This window comes from Paroedura picta, chromosome 2 (assembly GCF_049243985.1).
Source record: "Paroedura picta isolate Pp20150507F chromosome 2, Ppicta_v3.0, whole genome shotgun sequence".
NCBI classification, from domain to species: Eukaryota; Metazoa; Chordata; class Lepidosauria; order Squamata; family Gekkonidae; genus Paroedura; species Paroedura picta.
The window spans coordinates 82,974,921-82,995,721 of record NC_135370.1 but is presented as its reverse complement, the minus strand read 5'-3'; the positions used below and the strand labels follow the sequence as shown (position 1 = coordinate 82,995,721).

Below are 20,801 nucleotides of genomic sequence, written 5' to 3'. Positions count from 1 at the left end.
GTGTTGTGTCTGCCCAGAAAGGAAACAGCCTTTAACAAACGGGACACTACCTCTGCCATCTTTTTATTGGATTCTGGGACTAACCTCACTAATTTACATGCCCAAACTATAGACGCTCTAGAAACTGTTGTAAAGTCTTTAATAGACATTGTGACTCCTTCATGTGTTTTCCTTAAGACAAAGTCAGTCATGCTGTTCCCAATATTACCACCCCCATCTTCCGAAACTAAGCCTTGAGATTGTAAGGTGGTAACTAGAGCATGAACCAAAGATGTTTGCAGAAACCTCTCAGTGTAATTATACAACTTATACATTTTCCTAACAAAAGCTGGAAATTGTTTATTTGACATTGGTTTCTGCCATTCTGTTTTAATCTTTTTTCCCCCCAAGGGATCATGGCATAAGGAAGACTTTTTGTACTACTTCCTCTGGAGGAAAAAATTCCTCCTTGTCTTTAACTCTGGTTTTAGTATTCATATCAGCAGGGGCCTCAGCTGCCTCAGGCTGAATGAGGCTCAGGGTTACAATACATTTTTGAAGCAAGTCCTAAAAGTTCTTAGGTTTTAAAAGATCTTTGGGTTTGTCAGGAACCTGAACTTCTTCAATCACCTCATCTGTCACAAATTCCTCCTCTTCCATATCGCTTTGAGAAGTCTGAGGATAGAGGAGCATTATAACATCTTTTTCTGGCTGCCTTTGTTGAAACAGAAGGAGCAGCATGATCATGATGCATAGAGGGAGGAGAATAAGTAATGCAAGGAGGGCATCATAATAGGGGCAAAGGAATAGGAGATATACACAAATTTCCTCTTTGCTGACAAAAAGAAGCCATTTCATTTCTAAGCATGTTTTGCATGAAGTTAAACATTTCTGGAGAAATGCCAGCCGGCAGCCCCTCACTCACATGACGTTTCATTCCTCCTCTGCCTGATGAGCTACGCTGCTGATGCCCCAGAGAGTCAAAATTGGTTAGGGGATCACCTATAGAAACATTTTCAGCACTGCCAACCTGCCTGCCCGCAACAAAGTAAGGCTCCCTGGTTGCATTAGGTGCAGACAAAAATGGCTGCCAGAGCTGGAATGGCGCTGTTGAACATTCCTGTTTGATTGTGCAGCCACGCCACCATTGTGCTGCTTTATCCTGCCAATGTTCTTCTGGCTGCCACTTCCACAGCTGGTAAATCTGACTCCAATAGGTAGTCATTGTTTAGCAAGCTGGACTCCATAAGGGTGCTGCAAAGGCTCACTCCCAACGACCAGATTTAAGAGTTCTATTAGCTCTTCAAATAACTTTTCTTCAGATACGCTCTGTTAAAGTGGAGGAAAGGAGAAACAAGAAGGGAGATATTAGAATTTTGAGTAGAGATAACAATCAGAAATTATGAGTAGAGATAAGAATAGGAAATGGGATGAAGAGTAAATGTTCAAACAACTGCCCTCCCTGAGAGGGAGGAGAAAAACTGAAGGAAGTTGGGCCATTCTATCAAGGAAACAGGAAGAAGTTGTTCCTGCCTCCCTGGCAACAGTAGCAAGAACCACCCATCAAGGATGGAGTCCTAGAGCCATGATACAACACCTAGGGATATTAACAGATACCACTCATCTGTATCTCTTCCTTCCTCAAGCAAAGATATCCAAAACATTGCTACAGGTCATGATAGTCTTCAGGGCCTAGCACTGCCTACTCATGTAACTTTCCAGCCTGATGAGCTTGCTGATACTTAATTCAGAAGCAGTATAGTGGGGTCAATTTCATACTCACCCCTTTAGTTAGCACTACGACCTTTTCAGGAAAAGATTTCCAGGAAAGTTCCAGTTACATTGTCATTTCAGGCCAAGATCAGCTTATAGTGGTGGATGTCCAAGGACAGTCTGTCAAAGGGCAAGCCTTTCCTCATACTGGAACCCCTCTAGATCTTTACAGATGCCAGCCTTCAGGCCTGGGGAGTTCGCCTGAAGTCCCAACTAGCTCAAGGTACATGATCACAGGCAAAAAAGTGACTTCCCATCAGTGTTCTGGAGTTGAAGACTGTCTTCTTGGCCCTGAAGGCCTTCAGGATCAAAGTCTTAGGCAATCATACATTTTTTAAATTTTAATTTTGTACAAGATTGAAAAAATATAACAGTAATAAGCTAGTCACATTATACATAATGGAAATGTAGTAATAGAACAATTCACCTTATACAGGGTACACTGGTACCCATACAACTTGGTACATTGAATCTAATGATTATTGAGTAAACAAAATATTCTACAGCAGTGGTCCCCAACCCACAGGCAGCAGCCCGGTGCCGGGCCCCGGCTCCTTCTTCCCTCCCCCCCCGAAGTGAGAAGCTCGCCAGGCCGCGAGCAACTCGGCCGCCAAAGCGGCCGATTAGCTCGCGGCCCGGCAAGCTTCTTGTTTCGGGAGGGGAGGGAAGAGAAGCTTGCTGAGCCGCAAGCTAATCGGCCGCTTTGGCGGCCGATTTGCTCGCAGCCTGGCGAGCTTCTAACTTCGGGGGGGGAGGGAAGAAGCTTTAGCGGCCGATTTGCTGGCGGCCCGGGGGGCTGGGAGGGGGGAGCCGCGGCCGCCGGCATGGTGGCGGCGCAAACGTGCGTGCGCGGCAGTCTGCGCATGCGCGTTTGCGCTGGGGCTGCCCTCTCTCTCCCACTCCGCCGCAGCGGTCCGCAGCAGCCGAAAGCTTGCGGACCGCTGTTCTACAGTATATATTATGCACTGCCCCTGCATTGTAATGTCTTGTTTGATTTATCTCTCTAAATAACTCAGATAGGGGCCCCATAGTACTTGAAAGACATCTTCTGTTTTTCCCTTGACCATCAATGTTAATTTAGCCATCTTGGTGAGATCAGCCAATTTATCCAGCCAGTAATCTATTGAAGGTAATTCTTGTAATTTCCATTTTCTGGCCAGTACTAGTCTTGCTGCTGTTGTCTCATAGAAGAAGAGGCTTCTAGTTTGAGTTGGAAGGCACTGCGGTTGTACACTTAATAACATATATTCAGGTTTTAAAGACATTTTTGGGGTCCACATTTTTTCCAGAATAGTAAGAACTTTGGCCCCAAATTTATAAATTGTTCCAGCATTTATTATCACAGTCTTCTGAAATTTTGCAATCAGTTTTGGTGTTACCACCTGTAGAACATTTTATACTAATTTTCTTTAAGAATTTGACTATTAGTAAACTTAGGAATTCTAGACCATACATATCCCCATTGTTCTAATGTAACATTTATCTGTTGCCTAAAATTTTAGGCAATCATGATACTGATAACAGACAGCGTTGTTGCAATGGCCTATATTAACCACCAGGGTGGATCTTGTTCTAGCAGGCTACAATTCGAGGCCAGGAGACTCATTCTGAGGGCAGAGAAACGCCCAATGTCTCTGACTGCAGAACACATTAAGGGTCTTCTCCAATATCCATGTAGACTGGCTGAGCTAGCAAACTATCCAGGAGGTGGAATGGTCCCTGAGTCAGAAATCCTTTTGCCTCATAACTGCACACTTCGGCATCCTGAACCTCGACCTATCTGCATCTCTGTTCAACAGTCAGCTCTCAATATTTTGTTCAAGGTACCATCATCTAAAGGTGGAGTAAGTAGATGCCCTGATAGCACAATGGCCAACAGGATTGCTGTACGCCTTTCTGCTGGTCCCAGTTCTATTCAGGATGTTACAAAGAATAAGAATTCTCAAGGCAGCAGTGATCCTGGTGACATCTTGGTGTCTGAGACATCCCTGGATTTTGGCCATCATTCAAGTATTGGACTTGCTGTATCTGACCATACTGATGTCTCTAGACCTATTGCAGCAAGGTCCTCTCTGGCATCCTGGTCCAGAGAGTTGGACTGCATGGCAGCTAAAAGGTTGGTTTTGATGAGAAAGGAATATAGCACGGAAGTCACAGACATGATCTTTGTTTCACGGCAAAAGTCTACCATTAGAATGTATATTTGTTCCTTGAAAGCATTTGTTCGTAGGTGCAGAAGAAAGGCAATTAACATTATGGCTCCAGAGATCAGAAACATATTAGAGTGTTTCTGATCCTGCGTTGAGCAGGGGGTTGGACTAGATGGCCTGTATGGCCCCTTCCAACTCTATGATTCTATGATTCTTCAAAAGGACACTAAGGCATGTCATCGATCCAGGACACCTTGATGGCAGATTGTAGCCTTGTCAGGGAGGGAGCTTCCCACCCTCCAGGAGACAGGAAGTTCAGATTTGTCCTGCCTCCCTCAACCACCCATCTTGTTCTTAGAGGAGAAGAACCTTTCTTGGTGAGTAACCAATGGTCGTTTTCATAGGAAATAACTGCCCACTCATTGAGAAGGGTGGCAACTAATGCAGCCATCACTAAGCATGACTCAGTGGAGGAAGTATGCAGGTAGCAGTGTGGACTTCTTTCTTGCCTTTGTATTTTAAGTTCATTGTATATAGTTAAACTGATGCCATGTTCATCAAAAGTCTTCTAGCATATAACAGACATATGACGATGATCCACCTAAAAATTGGATACTGCTTTGGGAGGTCCCACGAAGATGTCTTCCACCTCAGGGTAAATGACCATTGGAAGTGAAAGGTACCATTTCCTCTCAGGAAAGGAGGACATTTTATTCCTTCCAAGTCATTGTCAACTAGTAGGACAATCAACCTACTGCCTTTTCTAGTTTTACCTAGTTTCTTACTTTTGTGATTGTTCTATATTATTACTCATTTAGTTATATGTTATCTATTATGTACAGTATTGTAGCCTACGTTTGACTATGACTTTCAGAGTTAGCTGAACTGAAAGGAGAGTGCATGACTTCCATCAATGAGACAGGAAGGAAAAAAAGTAGTACCTGGCTTTTCTTTTTTCCTTGTCCTATTTTCTGGATGCTTTTTGGGGATAGCAGATTGGATAAAGCAAGCCATGTTGGAGGAATTCAAGTTCCTGCAAGAGAAGAACTTCTTTTTCCCATGGGAGTTGAAGAAAATGCAATTTGGAAGCGCTTGAGTATGAATTTCAGTAGACGCTGTAGCAGGACTTATGGGTCACTTGGAGTTATGGGGGAGGGGGTCCGTGTCCTTTCCCTTCCTGCCTTAATGGTCTCAGCCACAAGGTAGGGAACTAGCTGTTTCCATTGCTCCCCCCTCCTAAGTGTGAGTTCTCTCATGGTTTATATACCTGCATGCCTACTCCTGCCTTAAACTGCCCACTCCTTTCTCCCCCACTCAGCCCTCCTTGAGCCTGCCTGTTAATACAGGTGCTGAGAGGTGTGGCAGGGAAGCATGGTCAAGTGACATAACATACAATCATAGAGTTGGAAGGGGCCATACAGGCCATCTAGTCCAACCCCCTGCTCAACGCAGGATCAGCCCAAAACATCCTAAAGCATCGAAGAAAAGTGTGTATCCAACCTTTGCTTGAAGACTGCCAGTGAGGGGGAGCTCACCACCTCCTTAGGCAGCCTATTCCACTGCTGAACTACTCTGACTGTGAAAAAAAAATTTCCTGATAACTTCTGGGGCTCTTGGAAACCTGACAAATTATTTCAGGGGCTTCTCCACAGTCAAGAGGTTGAAAAAGGCTGTGCTATAGAAACCTTAGTGTCAAGTGTACCTGAATATATTCAGAAGTTTTTTTTCACTGTCATACAAAATGCAGAGCAAGAAGTTATCCTAACAAGTTTGTCATGTTCTATACTTTCATTTGTGTCTCCAGTAGGTCGGTATGCTGAACTCATCTTGTATTTCTTTTTTAGTTGAATTCACCAAGAAAATTATTCTGATGTTATGAAATTATCTTGTTTTCTTGTAGGAAGAAATCTGCTTCATCTTAACCCAATTCAGTCTGCTAATTGAAAGATTTTGCTGTCGTCAGGATATCCTGTAATGGGCAAGAAGCTACAAAGGATACATTTTTTTCCCCTTTTTAAACCTTTCTCTTAACAGGTAAGAGGTTACTAAGTTTGCAACTAGTGATAAAGGTTTATGTGTTGGATTGCCTGCTTTTCTGAAAATCTTGATTTGACAAGCGATGCTTTAGAAGTCCCTTGTTCAACATGTTGCATGACCTTTTGTTGCTTAGTTACATTGATCCCTGTTTCGTGTAAGCTTTCAAATACACATTATTTATCTCACTAAATATTGAAATGCATTCTGGGATCAATATGGTATTGGCATTGCAACTTAGCAATTTATTAATTGCTTACTTCAGTGGTCCAAGTCCTGTTTGGAAGCAACTGAAGCAATGGGTTGTTTTGCAGTGGTGTGTAGTTTACTATAGTGCACAAGACCTAAGCAGGTTATATAGGCTGTCTGGATTTAATTCCATTGTGTGAAAAGGTTTTGATTAGTTGATCCCAGTCACCACTACTTCCTAACTTTAGGGAAGGCTTTTGTGTTGGCATTCAATTTTTGATACGTGAGTTTGTAACATTTTGCTGTTGTTGTACTGTATTGTACTGTGGCAATGATTGTATATAAAATAAAACATCACTTGCTTTTGACTGCTAAATGTCTGCCATCTCTCTGGCATAAAACACTAGGTTTTAACTGCAAAGTCAGTCTGCTACTTCCCTCAGTTTGAACTGTTAATGACTGGAGTGTCTTCATGAAAGCTAGGTAAGTCAGTCATACAAAAACAAGTTGTTGAAGCCCTTGATTACTATAGTGATAAAATTTAGCTTTTAAATTTACTGCTACTAATGCTAAATGAGCTATAAAAATTACAGCGAGAAACAGTTATCTGATAAGTATGTAACTTGTATCCAAAAGGTTCTATATCAAGTTCCTTTTGATATTTTAGCCTGTTTTTTAAAGATTGCAGCTCCCTGCATTCCCCCATGGTCTCTGAGCTTCAGAAATTCTTTGGAACAGCTTTTCGGCCTCTGCCACCATTTTGCAGTAATCAGGCAAGATGACCAATACAAAGGGGAAGAGGAGAGGGACTCGTTACATGTTCTCGAAACCCTTCCGCAAACATGACGTCGTCCCTCTTGCCACCTACATGCGCATTTACAAGAAGGGTGATATTGTGGACATCAAGGGCATGGGCACAGTTTAGAAAGGCATGCCTCACAAATGTTACCATGGCAAAACAGGAAGGGTATAGATCATTACCCAGCATGCTGTCGGCATTATCGTGAACAAGAAGGTTAAGGACAAGATCCTTGCCAAGAGAATCAATGTTCGTATTGAGCATAGTAAGCATTCTAAGAGCCAAGACAGCTTCTTGCAGGAAAATGAAAGAAAGAAAAAGGAAGCAAAGGAAAAAGGCACTTGGTTTGAATTGAAACACCAGCCTGCTCCTCCAAGGCCCATTATGCACGACCGCCGAAACGGCAATTTTGGGTCACATGGAAAACCCGGAGGGGGAAGACGCAAAGCACACTGGTTATGCACGGGACGGGGCGCAACAGAGGCAAAACCCAGAGTAACCGATTATGCATGCGGCGATCCCGGTTCATAAGCCTTTCATCCATATTGTGGGATCCAGCCTAACAATTACCATATTGACCACTAATTAAGAGAAGAGCTCCATTCATTATTTAGGAAAACCCTTGTTATTCTCATCAGGCTATGGTCACAAGCAAGGAAAAATGAAACATAAAACAAATGCTTAATTAGCAATGTAAGCAAACAGTAAGTGTGACTGGCAAATGTAATTGGCTAAAGATCTTAAACACCAAAAACCATATGTAAAGAAATGGAACTTCAAGATATTACAATAATAGTTTGATCTTGGTTTCCATGTACACTGAAGCTGATTTTATAGTTGGGAGGGAAGGGGTCAACATTGAACATGTCTCCTTAATCATGGTTAACTAGTCCAATGCAGGAAGGAGTTTGAGACTACTGACAATCTCAGTGAAAGAAAAAGTAATTGACTTGTACAGTGCATTGTCAATTTGGGTGCTAAGTTGTAAGGACAACTGCAAGCCAACTGACGAACATTCTATTTTTCTGGAAGTAGTTACGTGTGTGAAAAATGGAAAGAGCAAATAACAATTTCAGATAAGGTTCTCAGAACCCAAGATGTCAAAGCTGGATCCTTCTGTGTGTCAACAAAAGAGAAATAGATGTTTCACTGCACTTCAGATAAATTATTTTTATACAGTTATACAGTACATGTTGAAGAGAAACATTTACATATTAAATGTAGCGTGACTGAATCTGAAATACTGTTTGAAGCCTGAACTATAGCATATAAAAATAATGACAAGGATAGGAGTGTACTCATTCTGGTAAGATCAGGGGAGGGGAATTTGTATTGAGAAATATATGGTAAAGTACTTTTTCTGAGATCTAAATTTTCTTCAAGAAGGTAGCATGCATAATGTATAGTTGGCTACGAAATTACAAGTACAAAGGACTTTGTTTAAATGGGTTTGGATCCTATGCTGTGTGCCAATAAGGAATTTTATGACATTTTTCTTGCTCTCCTCTGAGACCTACAAAATGTTGATTGATTATTTATTTATTTATTTATTACTTATATAAGTCCATACTGTCCTCCCTTCTGGCTCAGGGTGGTTTACACATAACAAAGAGGAAGTACATATAACAAGAAGTATAGTACAATTCATAAATTCGAGAAAACAATAGTAACAGTGAATTTAACTGGTGATAACAATGTGTATAACATCTAGTAACTTGCTAACTAACTATGCAACAGTGATTCTATGGTTAGACCAGTGTAGGATTCTGTATATAGGTAGGGGTTTTCTGGGGGCCCAGTAGATGTTGTTTTGCTCAGCCTCATTTTAGAGGTCCTGTAGAAGGATAGGGGTGAAGCAGCAAGCTGCATTCTAAGATACCCTAATCAGTGTTGTACAGACCTAGATAGTCTGTTCCCTACACAGTTCCCCCCTTGAACAATTTTTCTTCCCCTCAAATATCTCTTTACAAAAGGAAGCATGGTGATTTCAAGACTGTAATTGGAGTCAGTAACTTTCAATTCTGAACTTACATTTTCATCCAAAGGCTTCAGGTAATTGAAGATATGCACAAAACTCTAAAATGTCAGTTTCTTTCTTGATTTAGTGTCCATCCAATTGTAGGTAGTTTTATATGTTTTAGGAATTAATTGAGAATTCATACAGATCTACAGTATATAGCACCCATTCTCAACGTTTTTACTGCTGAGAAATCCCTGAAACATTCTTCAGGCTTCGAGAAACCCCAGAAATGGCATGCAGAATATGTATACACTAGGGGCAAAGCCCATTGTATCCAAGAATACAATGGGCGCTAGAGCTTGGTAGTGGGAAGAGGAAGGGGAGTAGTTGTCCAGTCTGTAAGGGCATGTGTGGGAGGTTGTGGTGGTGTGGTGGCAAATGAGGATATGGGTGTCAAGAACCTGTGGTTGGGAATGTTCGTTGAGTGTGGGAGAGGACTGACCTTTGGGAATTGTGGCATAGTGTTTACAGATTAGCTTTCAAGAGCCATGTCTTCAGATACGTGAAGGGAAAATCAGACTGGAGACTCTTCTTAGGGGAAGATTACATGGCAACCAATTCTTTCCAGTTCTGCGTCATTTCCCTTCTTGTGTGAATTAGGCCACAGACACCGAAATGTCCCCCTGCCCTAATACACGTGGGGTAGTCACAGTACACAGGTGTACACCCTGTTCCTTCTGTCTCCATTTTTTCACTGTTGATAAAATGTTATGTGCCCACATGCTTCTTTCATGGTTGCTCTTTAGAAAAAGAACTGGATTTTTGTACCCTGTTGTTTACTACCCAAAGGAGTCTCAAAGCAGTTTACTAATACCTTTTCCCTTCATCTCCCCACAATAGACAACCTGTAAGGGATGTGGGGCTGTGAGAGATCTGAGGGAACTGGGAATGGGCCGCAGTGATCCAGCAGGCCTCAGGTGTCTCAAAGCATTTTCCAATTGTCTTCCTTTCCTCTCCCCATAGCAGACTCCCCATGAGGGAGGTGGGGTAGAGAGCCTCACATGGAAGCTGGCAACCCTCTTGACCTTAGTAAGGTTTTTTATAATGGTTTATTTTATTTGTGATATCACCCAGAAACTCCCACTGGATGTGACATCAACAGACCACTCTCTAGTAGCAGGAATTGGTGTTACAGGTCTCTTTCTTGTCACCAGAATTGATATATCTATTACACCCACGCCACAAGGAGAGAATGCACACAGAATAGATATAATCCACTTCCGTATGAATATATTGTTTCATAAACCCAGTTCTTCACCTGCTCTTGAGTAGAACATGCTGCATTTGATGTTAGTTTGGTAGCAAAAGGATCTGTCGGTGGAGTCTCAAGCCTAGAAGATATTGTGGAACTAACTCTGCTAAAACTTTGACATATTCCTTGGTTCTGCTGTGATCCTCTGTTAGATGTATCTTGATTTATAGGTAACAGTGGGCTAGTGTGATTACATATGCATAATATTTTGGAAGCCATGGCCCTTGTTCTTTAATGTCCCAAAGGAATGTGGATAAAGGACTTTCTTGAGGTAGTGTCCTTTATTTGTTCCTATTTTTGGCATTGTCTCTCACTGCCTATACAATCTGTTCTGTAAGATAATTTTGAGTGAGTCCATTGTACTTTAAAGAGCAACCAGTTTCAGTGACTTGTTTTCTGGTGCAGTCTGAAGTCCATTAGTGGTAACATCTCGGCAACATGAACTGGTAGCTCCGTGGCTTTCACAGGAGGTGATGTTTGATGGCTTCAGGCGGCTCTCTTTAACCGAAGTGGACAAGTTGCTGGGGTTGGTGAGGGCAACAACTTGCCATCTGGATCCCGTCCATCGTTGTTGCTCAAATTGGGTGACCGATGGATAGGAGGCCCTTTGAGGGATATTGTTAACCTCTCTCTGACATTGGGAGAGTTCCCTGCAGGAGGCAGTTGTTCACCCTCCCCTGAAACAAACATTGCTGGATCCATGGGATCCCTTGTGCCAGAAACCAACCAATGGGAAAGTGCTTCTGGAGTTCTGGCCCTGCTGGTGGGCATCTGGGTTTTGTCCAGCCCCCCCCCCCCAAATTGGCATCTCTAGCGATGTGTGAAAGTAGGTGGGTGTGGGTGTAATAGATATATCAATTCTAGTGACAAGAAAGAGACCACCAATTCCTGCCACGAGGGAGTGGTCTGTTAATGGCACATCCAGTGGGAGTGTCTGGGTGATATCACTTCCAATGGCACATGACTTCCTCAAAGTTCCTCAAAGCTTGAAGAATACTTCAGGTGGTCCTCCATGGTCAAAAGGTTGAAAAACACTGATATAGAGTTATTACCAGTATTGTCTCCATACTATAATGCAGGGGTCTAGAGTAGATGTCTTGCAAGAAGATCTGGAGTTTTCTGCAGGTATTCTCTGGATCATTTTGCTTAGAAAGAGCAAATGATTTACCAGGCAATGATTGGCCACATCATTTTTCTGTAGGAGTGGTTTTTAAGGCAATGGATAGGTTTTACTGACTAAGGAATGATATCTTGCCTGGATCAATGATTTATTTATAATGGACATCAGGGCTCATTAATGCGGACAGTTTCAGCAACCAGGATGAAGAGTCAGTAGTACGTTGCCTTTACATATCCAGGATCCCTCAGGTAACAGGATCCATAAATAGGCTTGTGTGCTTCGGCTGCTTTGATAGCCATTCAATCCCGAGGCGGCCAGTGCCGCGGTGCGGGGGGGGGGGGCGGCGCTGCCGGTGGTGCATCATTCGACGCATGCAAGCTCAGAGCTATCCGCCTCCGTGTGGGCACCAGGTCGCGCTCCAGCACTGTCACTGTCCTTCTCCCCCCTGCAGCACTGGCCACCTCGGGCTTGAAGGGCCACCAAAGCGGCTGAAGCATACAAGCCTATCCATAAATGGATCAAATTGTATATTGGACATTTCTACCATTTGAAGTCAATTACAATGAGCATCCAAATCAGAATGTATTTGAGAAATGTTATCAACCAAGAATTTTGGAAGTGTCACTGCTAATCATCACTTTCTGAGAACTTAAAAGGGACAAACTTGAGAGTTAGCAAGTACTGAAGTATTTTTAAATTGCTGGAGCTGGCTACAAACTAGCTGATCCAGTGGCATTAAAGTATGATTTTTTTTTGTCACTCTAATTCTCACTTCATAAATCTTCCTTTGTGCTCTATAGTGCAGGATGCATTATAAGCTTTCAGTTAGTGCTCCAAGCATCTGTCTCTCTACAGTAAATCAAGGTGTACCAGATTATGCCTTGAGGATCAGAAAAGTCAACAGAGGGCAACCATGTGTCAAAGGGGCATACAGACTCGCAACAAGGCTTTCTGGTTTAATAAAAAGCTCTTATTGGAAGTAGTTCTGATCACTTTAACATCTGAAGTCAAGACTGTTTGATACAGGGAAAGCAAGCAGTTATCAATACATTTCTCCCGTCCAAATTGTCCCCGGTTCCCAGAGAGGAATGTTCCCCCCCCACCAGGTGCCATCCTGGGCTTCCTGTCAGACCGTCTCTGGCTCCACAGCCTTGGTCGAATTGGCGCCTAGCTTTGTAGATACAATATTTACAGGGGTACTTTCAACAATGTGTCACAGCAGGGAAGAATGCAGTGTGAAAAAGCTCAGGGCCATCAAAACAAGCAGAGGTTCAAAGAGTTACTACAGACTCATAAAGTAAAAGAGGGTACACACACACAAAGATGGAGTCTCTCTGGTCAGCTTGAACCAACCATGGCAGAGAGCAGGGGCTGATCCTGACATTCCGCCCCCCCAAGGGCCCCTCCCCCACCCGCTAACCCCCATCGATTGGCCGAGGGCAGTGTGGGAAATCACGGTGGAATTCTTTAAGCAGTTTGGGGGCCCGTACATTCCCAGCCTCCATCCACTCTTGATCACCCATGGAGAATTCCTTCCAGTCCACTAGGTACTGCAGTTTTCTGCTCAAAGGACCCATGGCACTGTTCCGACCAAGCCAGTGGAGCACAGTAGATTTCAGAACATTCTTGTTCCAAGCTTCCACTGAGCTCACAACAGAACTGTCATTTGAGACTCTAGAATCCCCACAGCATTCCAGAATCTAGGCAGGTCAGCATGGGAGAGCTAAATTCACCCATACATAGAGAAGGCAGTGGTTAAATTATGGCACAGACTTAACATCTAGCTCTCAGATTTAGACCTTTCCCAAGAGGTTCTGTACAATTTCAAGGTATTTCATCATCTTAAGTAAATCTCATTATTGCGAAAGATGTTATGAAATCTTGTGCTGGCCTAGACTGGGTGCCATGGCATGAATGTAAAAGTCTGGGAGTCTCCAGCACCAAGCCTGAGTCCATCCCTGCCAGTTCAGACTGGGTCTCCATCAGGGAACTGGGTGGCTTGTAGACAAGTAGATTGCCTTCCCCAGTAAAAGAATGAAAGGCTAGGGTGTTTGGACATATAGCAGCAGTCCTCAACCACTCTGAGTTGACAACCCTAGCTGTGGAGGTAGTGGAATCAGTGTGCGCATGCGCACGAGCAGTGTGCATGAACCTGGGAACGAGCTCACGCAGGCGCGCAATCGTTGTGTAGCATGGAGACAGCCATTGCCATGGCTCCTCCATTTCCTGCCGCTGCTGCCAGCCGCCACTGCCACCCTGGCGGCAACCAACCTGGGGACCCTCCAGAAGGGGCAAGGCGACCACAAATGGGGTCACGACCCACATATTGAGAACCACTGATATATAGGATGCACAAAGAAATTTCAGAAACCTGATATATTACCAAATTTTAAAATTTAGACAATTTATAAATTTAGAAACTTGATACATTTAGAAACCTGATACTTTTTTAGACTGGATTTTAGAGTGGTTAGGTGGATAGGAAAGTGGCTAGAAAACAGCACCCAAAGAGTGGTTGTCAATGGTATTTTATCAGAGTGGATTGAGGTGAGCAGCAGATTGTCACAGGGCTTGGTACTGGTACATTTTTTATCGGACGAGGGGATAGGGGGGACTCCATTAAATTTTCATATGACACCAAATCGGGAAGAGCAACAAACACCCCAGAAGATGGAGATCAGTGAGATCTGAACATGCTGGAAAAGTGAGCAAACAAGACGCAATTCAGTTAAGAGAATTGCAGAGTTATACATCTGGGTTACAAAAATGAGACGCATGCATACCGGATGGGAGATATAGTTCTGGGTAGCAGTATGCGTGAACATGATCTTGGGATACGTGAACTGTAAGATATATATGAGCAGATGGTTTGATGTGGTGGTAAAGAAGACAAATGCAGTCTTGGGCTGTATCAACAGAGGCATTGCATCAAAATCATCACAAGATGTCATAATCCCACTGTATACTGCCATTGGTTAGACCCCACCTGGAGTACTGTGTGCAGAAAGGATGTGAACAATATTGAGAGGGTTCAGAGGAGAATGACGAGAATGATCCAGGGCCTGGGGACTGAGCCCTGTGAACAAAGGTTGAGGGAGCTGGGAATGTTTAGCCTAGAGAAGAGGGGTCTGAAAGGGGACGTGATTGCTGTCTTTAAGTATTTGAAAGGTAGTCACTTAGACCGTTTATGCACTGGGAACTTCACTGCCCCAGCTCCCGTGTGGATGCAGGAAGTCGTGGAGCAACATGCCACAACTAAAACTCCAGCCTGCAGCCAGGCATGAAACCTCCTGTGCATACACGGTCTTAGAGGAGGGCAGGGAAAGGTTCCAGTTGACAGCAGAGGATAGGACCCAAAGTAATGGGTTTAAATAACATGGAGAAGGATATTGGCTAGGTATTGGGGGGGGGGGGTGTCGCAGTCAGAGTAGTTCAGCCGTGGAATGACTGCCTAAGGAGGTGGTGAGCTCCCCCTCACTGACAGCCTTCAAGCAGTGGCTCGACAGATACTTATCCTGGGTGCTTTAGGCTGATCCTGCATTGAGCAGGGGGTTGGACTAGATGGCCTGTACGGCCCCTTCCAACTTGTTTTTTTCTTTTTTTCTCTTATCTGTAACATTCGGAAATCAACGGTGTCGTTCCTTTTCATTTTTAAAGCAAAGTTTTTAACCTTTGGTTGCAAATGATTACGAAAAAATGCACACTTGCATATCGGCAAACAGGCAGATTAGAAGTATGGCAGTGTTGGACATTTGAAAAAGATGGAACTGTTCATCAGATTTCTAAAATCACACTAGTAAAACCTGAGGTGGACCACAGTTCTGCTTCTCACAAAATAACACAGAGAAGCCAGTTCTCTTTAAATGAGAAAGACAGCCCACTCCAAGATTAAAACAATAATAAGGTTTTGGAAAGATTTTTCAGAGGCCTATTAATGCTAATCTGAACTTTTAGAGTTCTTGATTCTTTAGGGGGAAAGCTTGCCACTGATTTATGTTAGATTCTTTAAAAGTATAGTGCTTTGAAAACTGCAGTGAAGAATTTCAGTTTCTTTTGCTGCATATAAGAAACAAACCAGGCAAACCTTTTTAATCAGAGTGAAAGTAAAAGGGGGGGGGGACGACAAGAAATAGATCTCTGAACAGTGTGATGGTAATGAGTGAACTGAAATTTGAGGTAACCAGACTTAGACTAACCAATTATGCCCCTAGAATTGACTCAGTTTTAATGGTAGTGGATATGAGAACCTTGTGCCCCATTTAATGTAGATAAAGTGTATGAAGAAATACATATTTATTTTTATATTGTTTTCATTTTCATAGGTAACTCAGGCTTAAGCTATACTCACGTTTACTTGTGAGAAAGTGCACTTGAACTCATTAGGACTCACTTCCCATGCATAGGTTTAAGGTGCTTATTTTGCTGGGAATCACAGAACACATATTTAAAAGCAATCCTAATAAAGTTTTAGATAGTTACACTGTAGTATTAATCAAGACCAGTTCTCTTATTTAAGGGTTCCTGTCATTTGCCCTTTGATCCATTTTGTGGTGTTTTTTCCTTATTCCAAGGGTCCTGGCCTCCTGTTGAAAAGTGATGGAGTAATCTGGTCAGCATCTACAATATTGAGAGACCAGCCCCTTATACAGCTTTCCCCGGAGACAGTTTGTGAAATAACGCAGTAACATGTTTGCAGTAGTATGCTTTCTTTTTTGTTGTTGCTATTTTATTGTCAGTCTTCTTGCCCAAATAAACTCACTGGTTTAATCACCAATATTTTTTAATGGTAGCTTGGGGAAGGTTTTTATGCAGTTCTGCTCTGTGCATGTTTACTTGGAAGTCTGTGTCACTATGTTTAATAGATCTTACTCCATAGTTAACATGCATAGGAGTGCTACCTTAATGGCACTGGATTTTTCTGGAATTCCTTATCTGAAGTTGTTCATTCACAAAGATTCCTTTCTTTGGTGCTAAAGTTTGGGAAACTTTTTCATAAAATAATAGACTTTACTTCTTGGATTGAAAGCTAATCTCTTTTGTCTGCAAAAAATCATTACAGTGGCCAGAGAAATAAGCCAATGTTTGACTTAAGTTTTCTTTGTTTTTGGAACTGTATCTAGTGAATAGAACTGAAGCAACTTGTGTAGACATACTAATCATTTAATTAATTATAAAAGCTTAATTGATTGCTAACTTCTGGCCATCTTTATCTTTTGAATATTAACTTTTGATCTCTAGTGACTTAAATACTGATGCTTTAGTATCAAACTCAGTGGGTTTTCGTCCTTTAGGAGTTTCTTCACAGCTGAGAAAATTGTAGAAGAAGAGTTGGTTCTTATATGCTGCTTTTCTCTACCCGGAGGCTCAAAGCGGCTTAGTTGTCTTCCCATTCCTCTCCCCATAACAGGCACCCCGTGAGGTGGGTGAGGCTGAGAGAGCCTTGATATCACTGCTCGATCAGAACAGTTTTATCAGTGCCGTGGCCAGCCCAAGGTCACCCAGCTGGCTGCATGTGGGGGGAGTGCCGAATCGAACCTGGCTCACCAGATTAGAAGTCCGCACTCCTAACCACTGCACCAAACTGGCTCTAGAGATAGGTTATACAAAAATTGTTGTTAGTTTTGTATGATTAAAAATAGACCATTTTCCCTTGTATCCCTGGGGAATATAATACTTAAATGCTTAATAGCATCTCTAGCCTGAACACAATTTGGACATGAGCCCTGTTGATTTCAATGAAACTCACTTCCAAGTATGTGTAATTTAAAAGCCTATCTGCTACCAACTTTGGGTGAGCTTAGTAGCTCAGTTTATTCATTTCCTCTTCCATAAAGGTAAACTGTGTTTCTCTTTACTGCTAGCTATTTTAAAATAGAGCAAAAGAGGGTTACAGATGCTGGCCAGTGTGGATTATGATGCAGAAGGAGTTACATGTTGCCTTAACACTGCTGCTTTGATATAGTGCAGGTAGAGTTAGCACACGGTAGAGCTATCACATTTAACTTACTGCATGAGTGCTTACCAGTGCCACTACTCAGCTCTGCCAAGTGGCAGTTGCAAAGTGGTTGTTGATTTTCACATCCTGTTGTGGAAAGTCACATAAATAACTCAGTATAGTTTAGCTATAATATAATCCTGACCCTGTTTCTCCTATAATTGCTGATATATGGATAACTCTTGTAGCACTGAAAATTGGTTTTGGTCTTCTGGTGAGCATAGTTGATTTATAAATTGGTATAATTTTTGTGGGCCAAATTCTAAATCAAAAGACATTCAGTGATTGATAAATCAGTAATCTGGCCCTTATTGTGAAATGAAGTGACAGAAGCTTTAGACCTCACTACTTTAATAGTGTAGGATTAACTAATTAAGGATGTTTTTCTGAAATACTTTTGCATCAAGGCAATTTGTTACTTGTTCTATCTGATATGTTTGCATTAATAGTTATTGCCAGGAACATCATTTGAGGCTGTTAGTACAATATGATGTAATAGATATATATGTACGTGTACACACACACACACACATACAGTTGATATTTCTGATGGTTGCATTTGTAGCAGGTATTCCCCAAATTCTATCAAAACCAGTATTGGAGGAGGCATAGCTAGATATTGTGGTATTAGCTAGTATTAGGCTCAATTCTGTTTCTAGTAATAGCATCTATACAGGTACAAATAGTAGTAGGTATGGACACCCCCACAAGTGAAGGTTGGATCAGCAGTGGAATAACTATCACCCCCTTATTTAACTCCAAGATAGCCTGCTCTTAAACCAAAAGGGTCAAGTTTTCATAAAATTCTATGATGAACTAACATTTTCCTTACTCTTATTGCATTAACATGTCAAAATGTTAAAATTCTAGAACTAGCTAACCACTTCATTGAAAACGTTAAGACATTGGCTTATCAGTGAAGGCACTATTTAAAATAAATTGCAGTTTAACATGAGCATAATACCTTTCCACTGCTTTCTGTTTTCTGGTTTTGCAGTCCCAATATAAAATTAAGGAGATGGCTTTCCTAAGTATTGCAGAAGGTAACTGCTGCTAACACTATTTTAATTAAGACCTGTATGCTTTTCCTCTTCTCTAGACCAGCATGTTTTGGAAATTTGATCTTCATTCATCATCCCATATAGACACACTTCTAGAGAGAGAAGATGTAACACTGAAGGAACTGATGGATGAGGAAGATGTTTTACAGGAGTGCAAAGCTCAAAATCGCAAGCTTATAGAGTTTCTTTTGAAATCAGAATGTCTGGAAGATCTTGTTTCATTCATTATAGAAGAACCACCTCAAGACATGGATGAAAAAATCAGATACAAGTAGGAAAATAATTTAATTTGAAAGTTTGACAGAAAAGTAAGATGAAAATAGTGTTCCAGCATTATATATTGCATTACAATTACATTGCGGTTCATATTATATTTGTTGCCTTTTGTATTGGTTGTGGTTGGTGATATAAAGCTCTTTATAGTATGGTTTATGAACTTTCACTCATCTTATACTAGAGCTATAATCTGTGGATTAAATAATGCAGGAAGAATTCCCATATTTAAAATTAATTTAATCCACAGCTAATAGTTCTGTTTTCTTAATTAAGTATAAGATGAATGAGTAAAATTTTTATTTCATCTTGTTTCATTTCAAAGGACAGTAGGTTGAAAAACAGGAAGTATTAATGGTTTTATTTGTTTATTTATTTTATTATATTTATAGGTCGCTCCTTTCTAGACTTTTGGTACTGTCCATAGAGTTTTCATTGTCCATGGGGTTGTGATGGGTCGGACATGACTTCGCAAGTAAATCGAAATAATAATAATAATAATAATAACAACAACAACCTTTCTAGCAGCCTCGGGACAGCTTGACAACAGTTAAAACTCCATTCAAAAATATAAAGCATTTACATTTTTTAAAAAAATATATCATTTACAATACAACATGCTTTGTCACTAAAACCTGGGGACAGATGGATCAATGACGCTTACAGCCCAGGCTTGGATTGGGAAAGGCTTGGGGACCCACTCAGATATCAGTAAATGTAGGCTTTGTCCTCAACTGTGTGCCTGGGGAAGAGTGCCATTTTACAGGCCCTTTGGAACTTTGTCAGTTTCAGAATTGACTAGGCTTGAGCCAGTGCTGAAAAGGACCTGGCTCTGGTTGAGGCCTGGTGCACTTCTCTGGTGCTGGGGACCATCATCAGGTTGGAACTGGTGGAGTGGAGCACCATGATTTTAGTGAGTTATACTCGGAGAGGTTGTCCCTAAATTACTGCATAATGATCCTTAATTTTTCCAAGTAAACTATTTCCTTGTACTTTTGAAAGCATGCTTTGCATAAAATAGCAAACAATTTTGTTGATAGAAATTTACCAAATAAATTTTACCCCTTTAGGGTTAACAATGTCAGTTGGTCTCTTCTAGGTACCCAAACATATCTTGTGAGCTGCTTACTTCAGACGTTTCGCAGATTAATGATAGACTGGGAGAAGAAGAATCATTACTAACAAAACTGTACAGTTTTCTTTTAAATGAGCCCCCTTTAAACCCATTATTGGCCAGTTTCTTCAGCAAGGTGCTAAGTATTCTTATTAGCAGAAAACCAGAACAGGTAATTACCAAAGAATTACTCCTTTTTTCAGTCTGTGTTTGAAACCTCCATTCAACTGCTCTTTTAAAAAGAGCAACAGACTTTTTCATGGAAAACTGAATGAAGATTCATTTAATTTAATAATTCTATATATATGAAATGGGAAGGAAGACAGCATGGTATAACTCAGCCTTGTCAGATCTCAGAAGCTAAGCATGTATTTCAAAGTGAGACCACCAAGAAAGACTCGGCAGAGAAAGGCAGTGGCAAACCACCTCAGTTTCTCATTTGCCTTGAACCCTTTGTTGGGATTGCCATTTCAGCTGTGACTTGACAACACTACTTTCACAGACACGCATGAAATTCATTTTAAAGTAATAGAACATTTTGATGTGAAGGGGACAGGAAAATCACAGACAAGTCTTTCCTTACAAGTGTAATTCTTGTCCTTTGCAATCTAGCACAGGATTGCACAATTGTCCCTTACCTCCTTTTAACACATCTGGATGTTGAGTTAGAATTATAGACACTTGGCCAGCAAGAAGTTTTGCTGCTTTACCTGTGGCATTATTTTAAAACAGGATGTTTGTTAATAATTATCTTTCTACACTGCTTTCCCGTGTTCAAAATGGCGTAAAATAAACAAAAATTATATATTTTCCCCCATCTTGCATACCCAGTATTAGTTTCCATTAACGTATGAATGCTGAAATACTCCCCTGCATTCAGGATGAGCATATTTTTAATGTTGGAGGCCAAGCAGAGAGGAGCCAAATGTTATCTACCCTCTCTCACTGGGAAAGAGCCAAACATTTATTGCACTATACAAAAATACACACTATAATAGATTATCCAAGAACATTAAAACATTATTATGCCACACTGGATAAT

At 41.5% G+C, this 20,801-nt stretch overlaps 1 protein-coding gene across 14 annotated transcripts in view; it reads left to right on the top strand.

Annotated features, from left to right (window-relative positions):
• The window catches only part of PPP6R3 (protein phosphatase 6 regulatory subunit 3), a 100,102-nt gene that overhangs the window by 12,174 nt on the left and 67,127 nt on the right, over positions 1-20,801 (top strand). For 8 of the 14 annotated variants that reach the window (XM_077321315.1, XM_077321313.1, XM_077321306.1 and 5 more), the window contains 5 exons: positions 5,803-5,936; positions 6,533-6,608; positions 15,888-16,014; positions 18,411-18,643; positions 19,745-19,931. In XM_077321315.1, the coding sequence (XP_077177430.1) occupies positions 16,003-16,014; positions 18,411-18,643; positions 19,745-19,931 (432 nt within the window). In that variant the 5' untranslated portion in view covers positions 5,803-5,936; positions 6,533-6,608; positions 15,888-16,002. The remainder of the gene's footprint in view (positions 1-5,802; positions 5,937-6,532; positions 6,609-15,887; positions 16,015-18,410; positions 18,644-19,744; positions 19,932-20,801) is intronic. The other 6 variants (XM_077321312.1, XM_077321309.1, XM_077321310.1 and 3 more) reach the window with 3 other exon arrangements.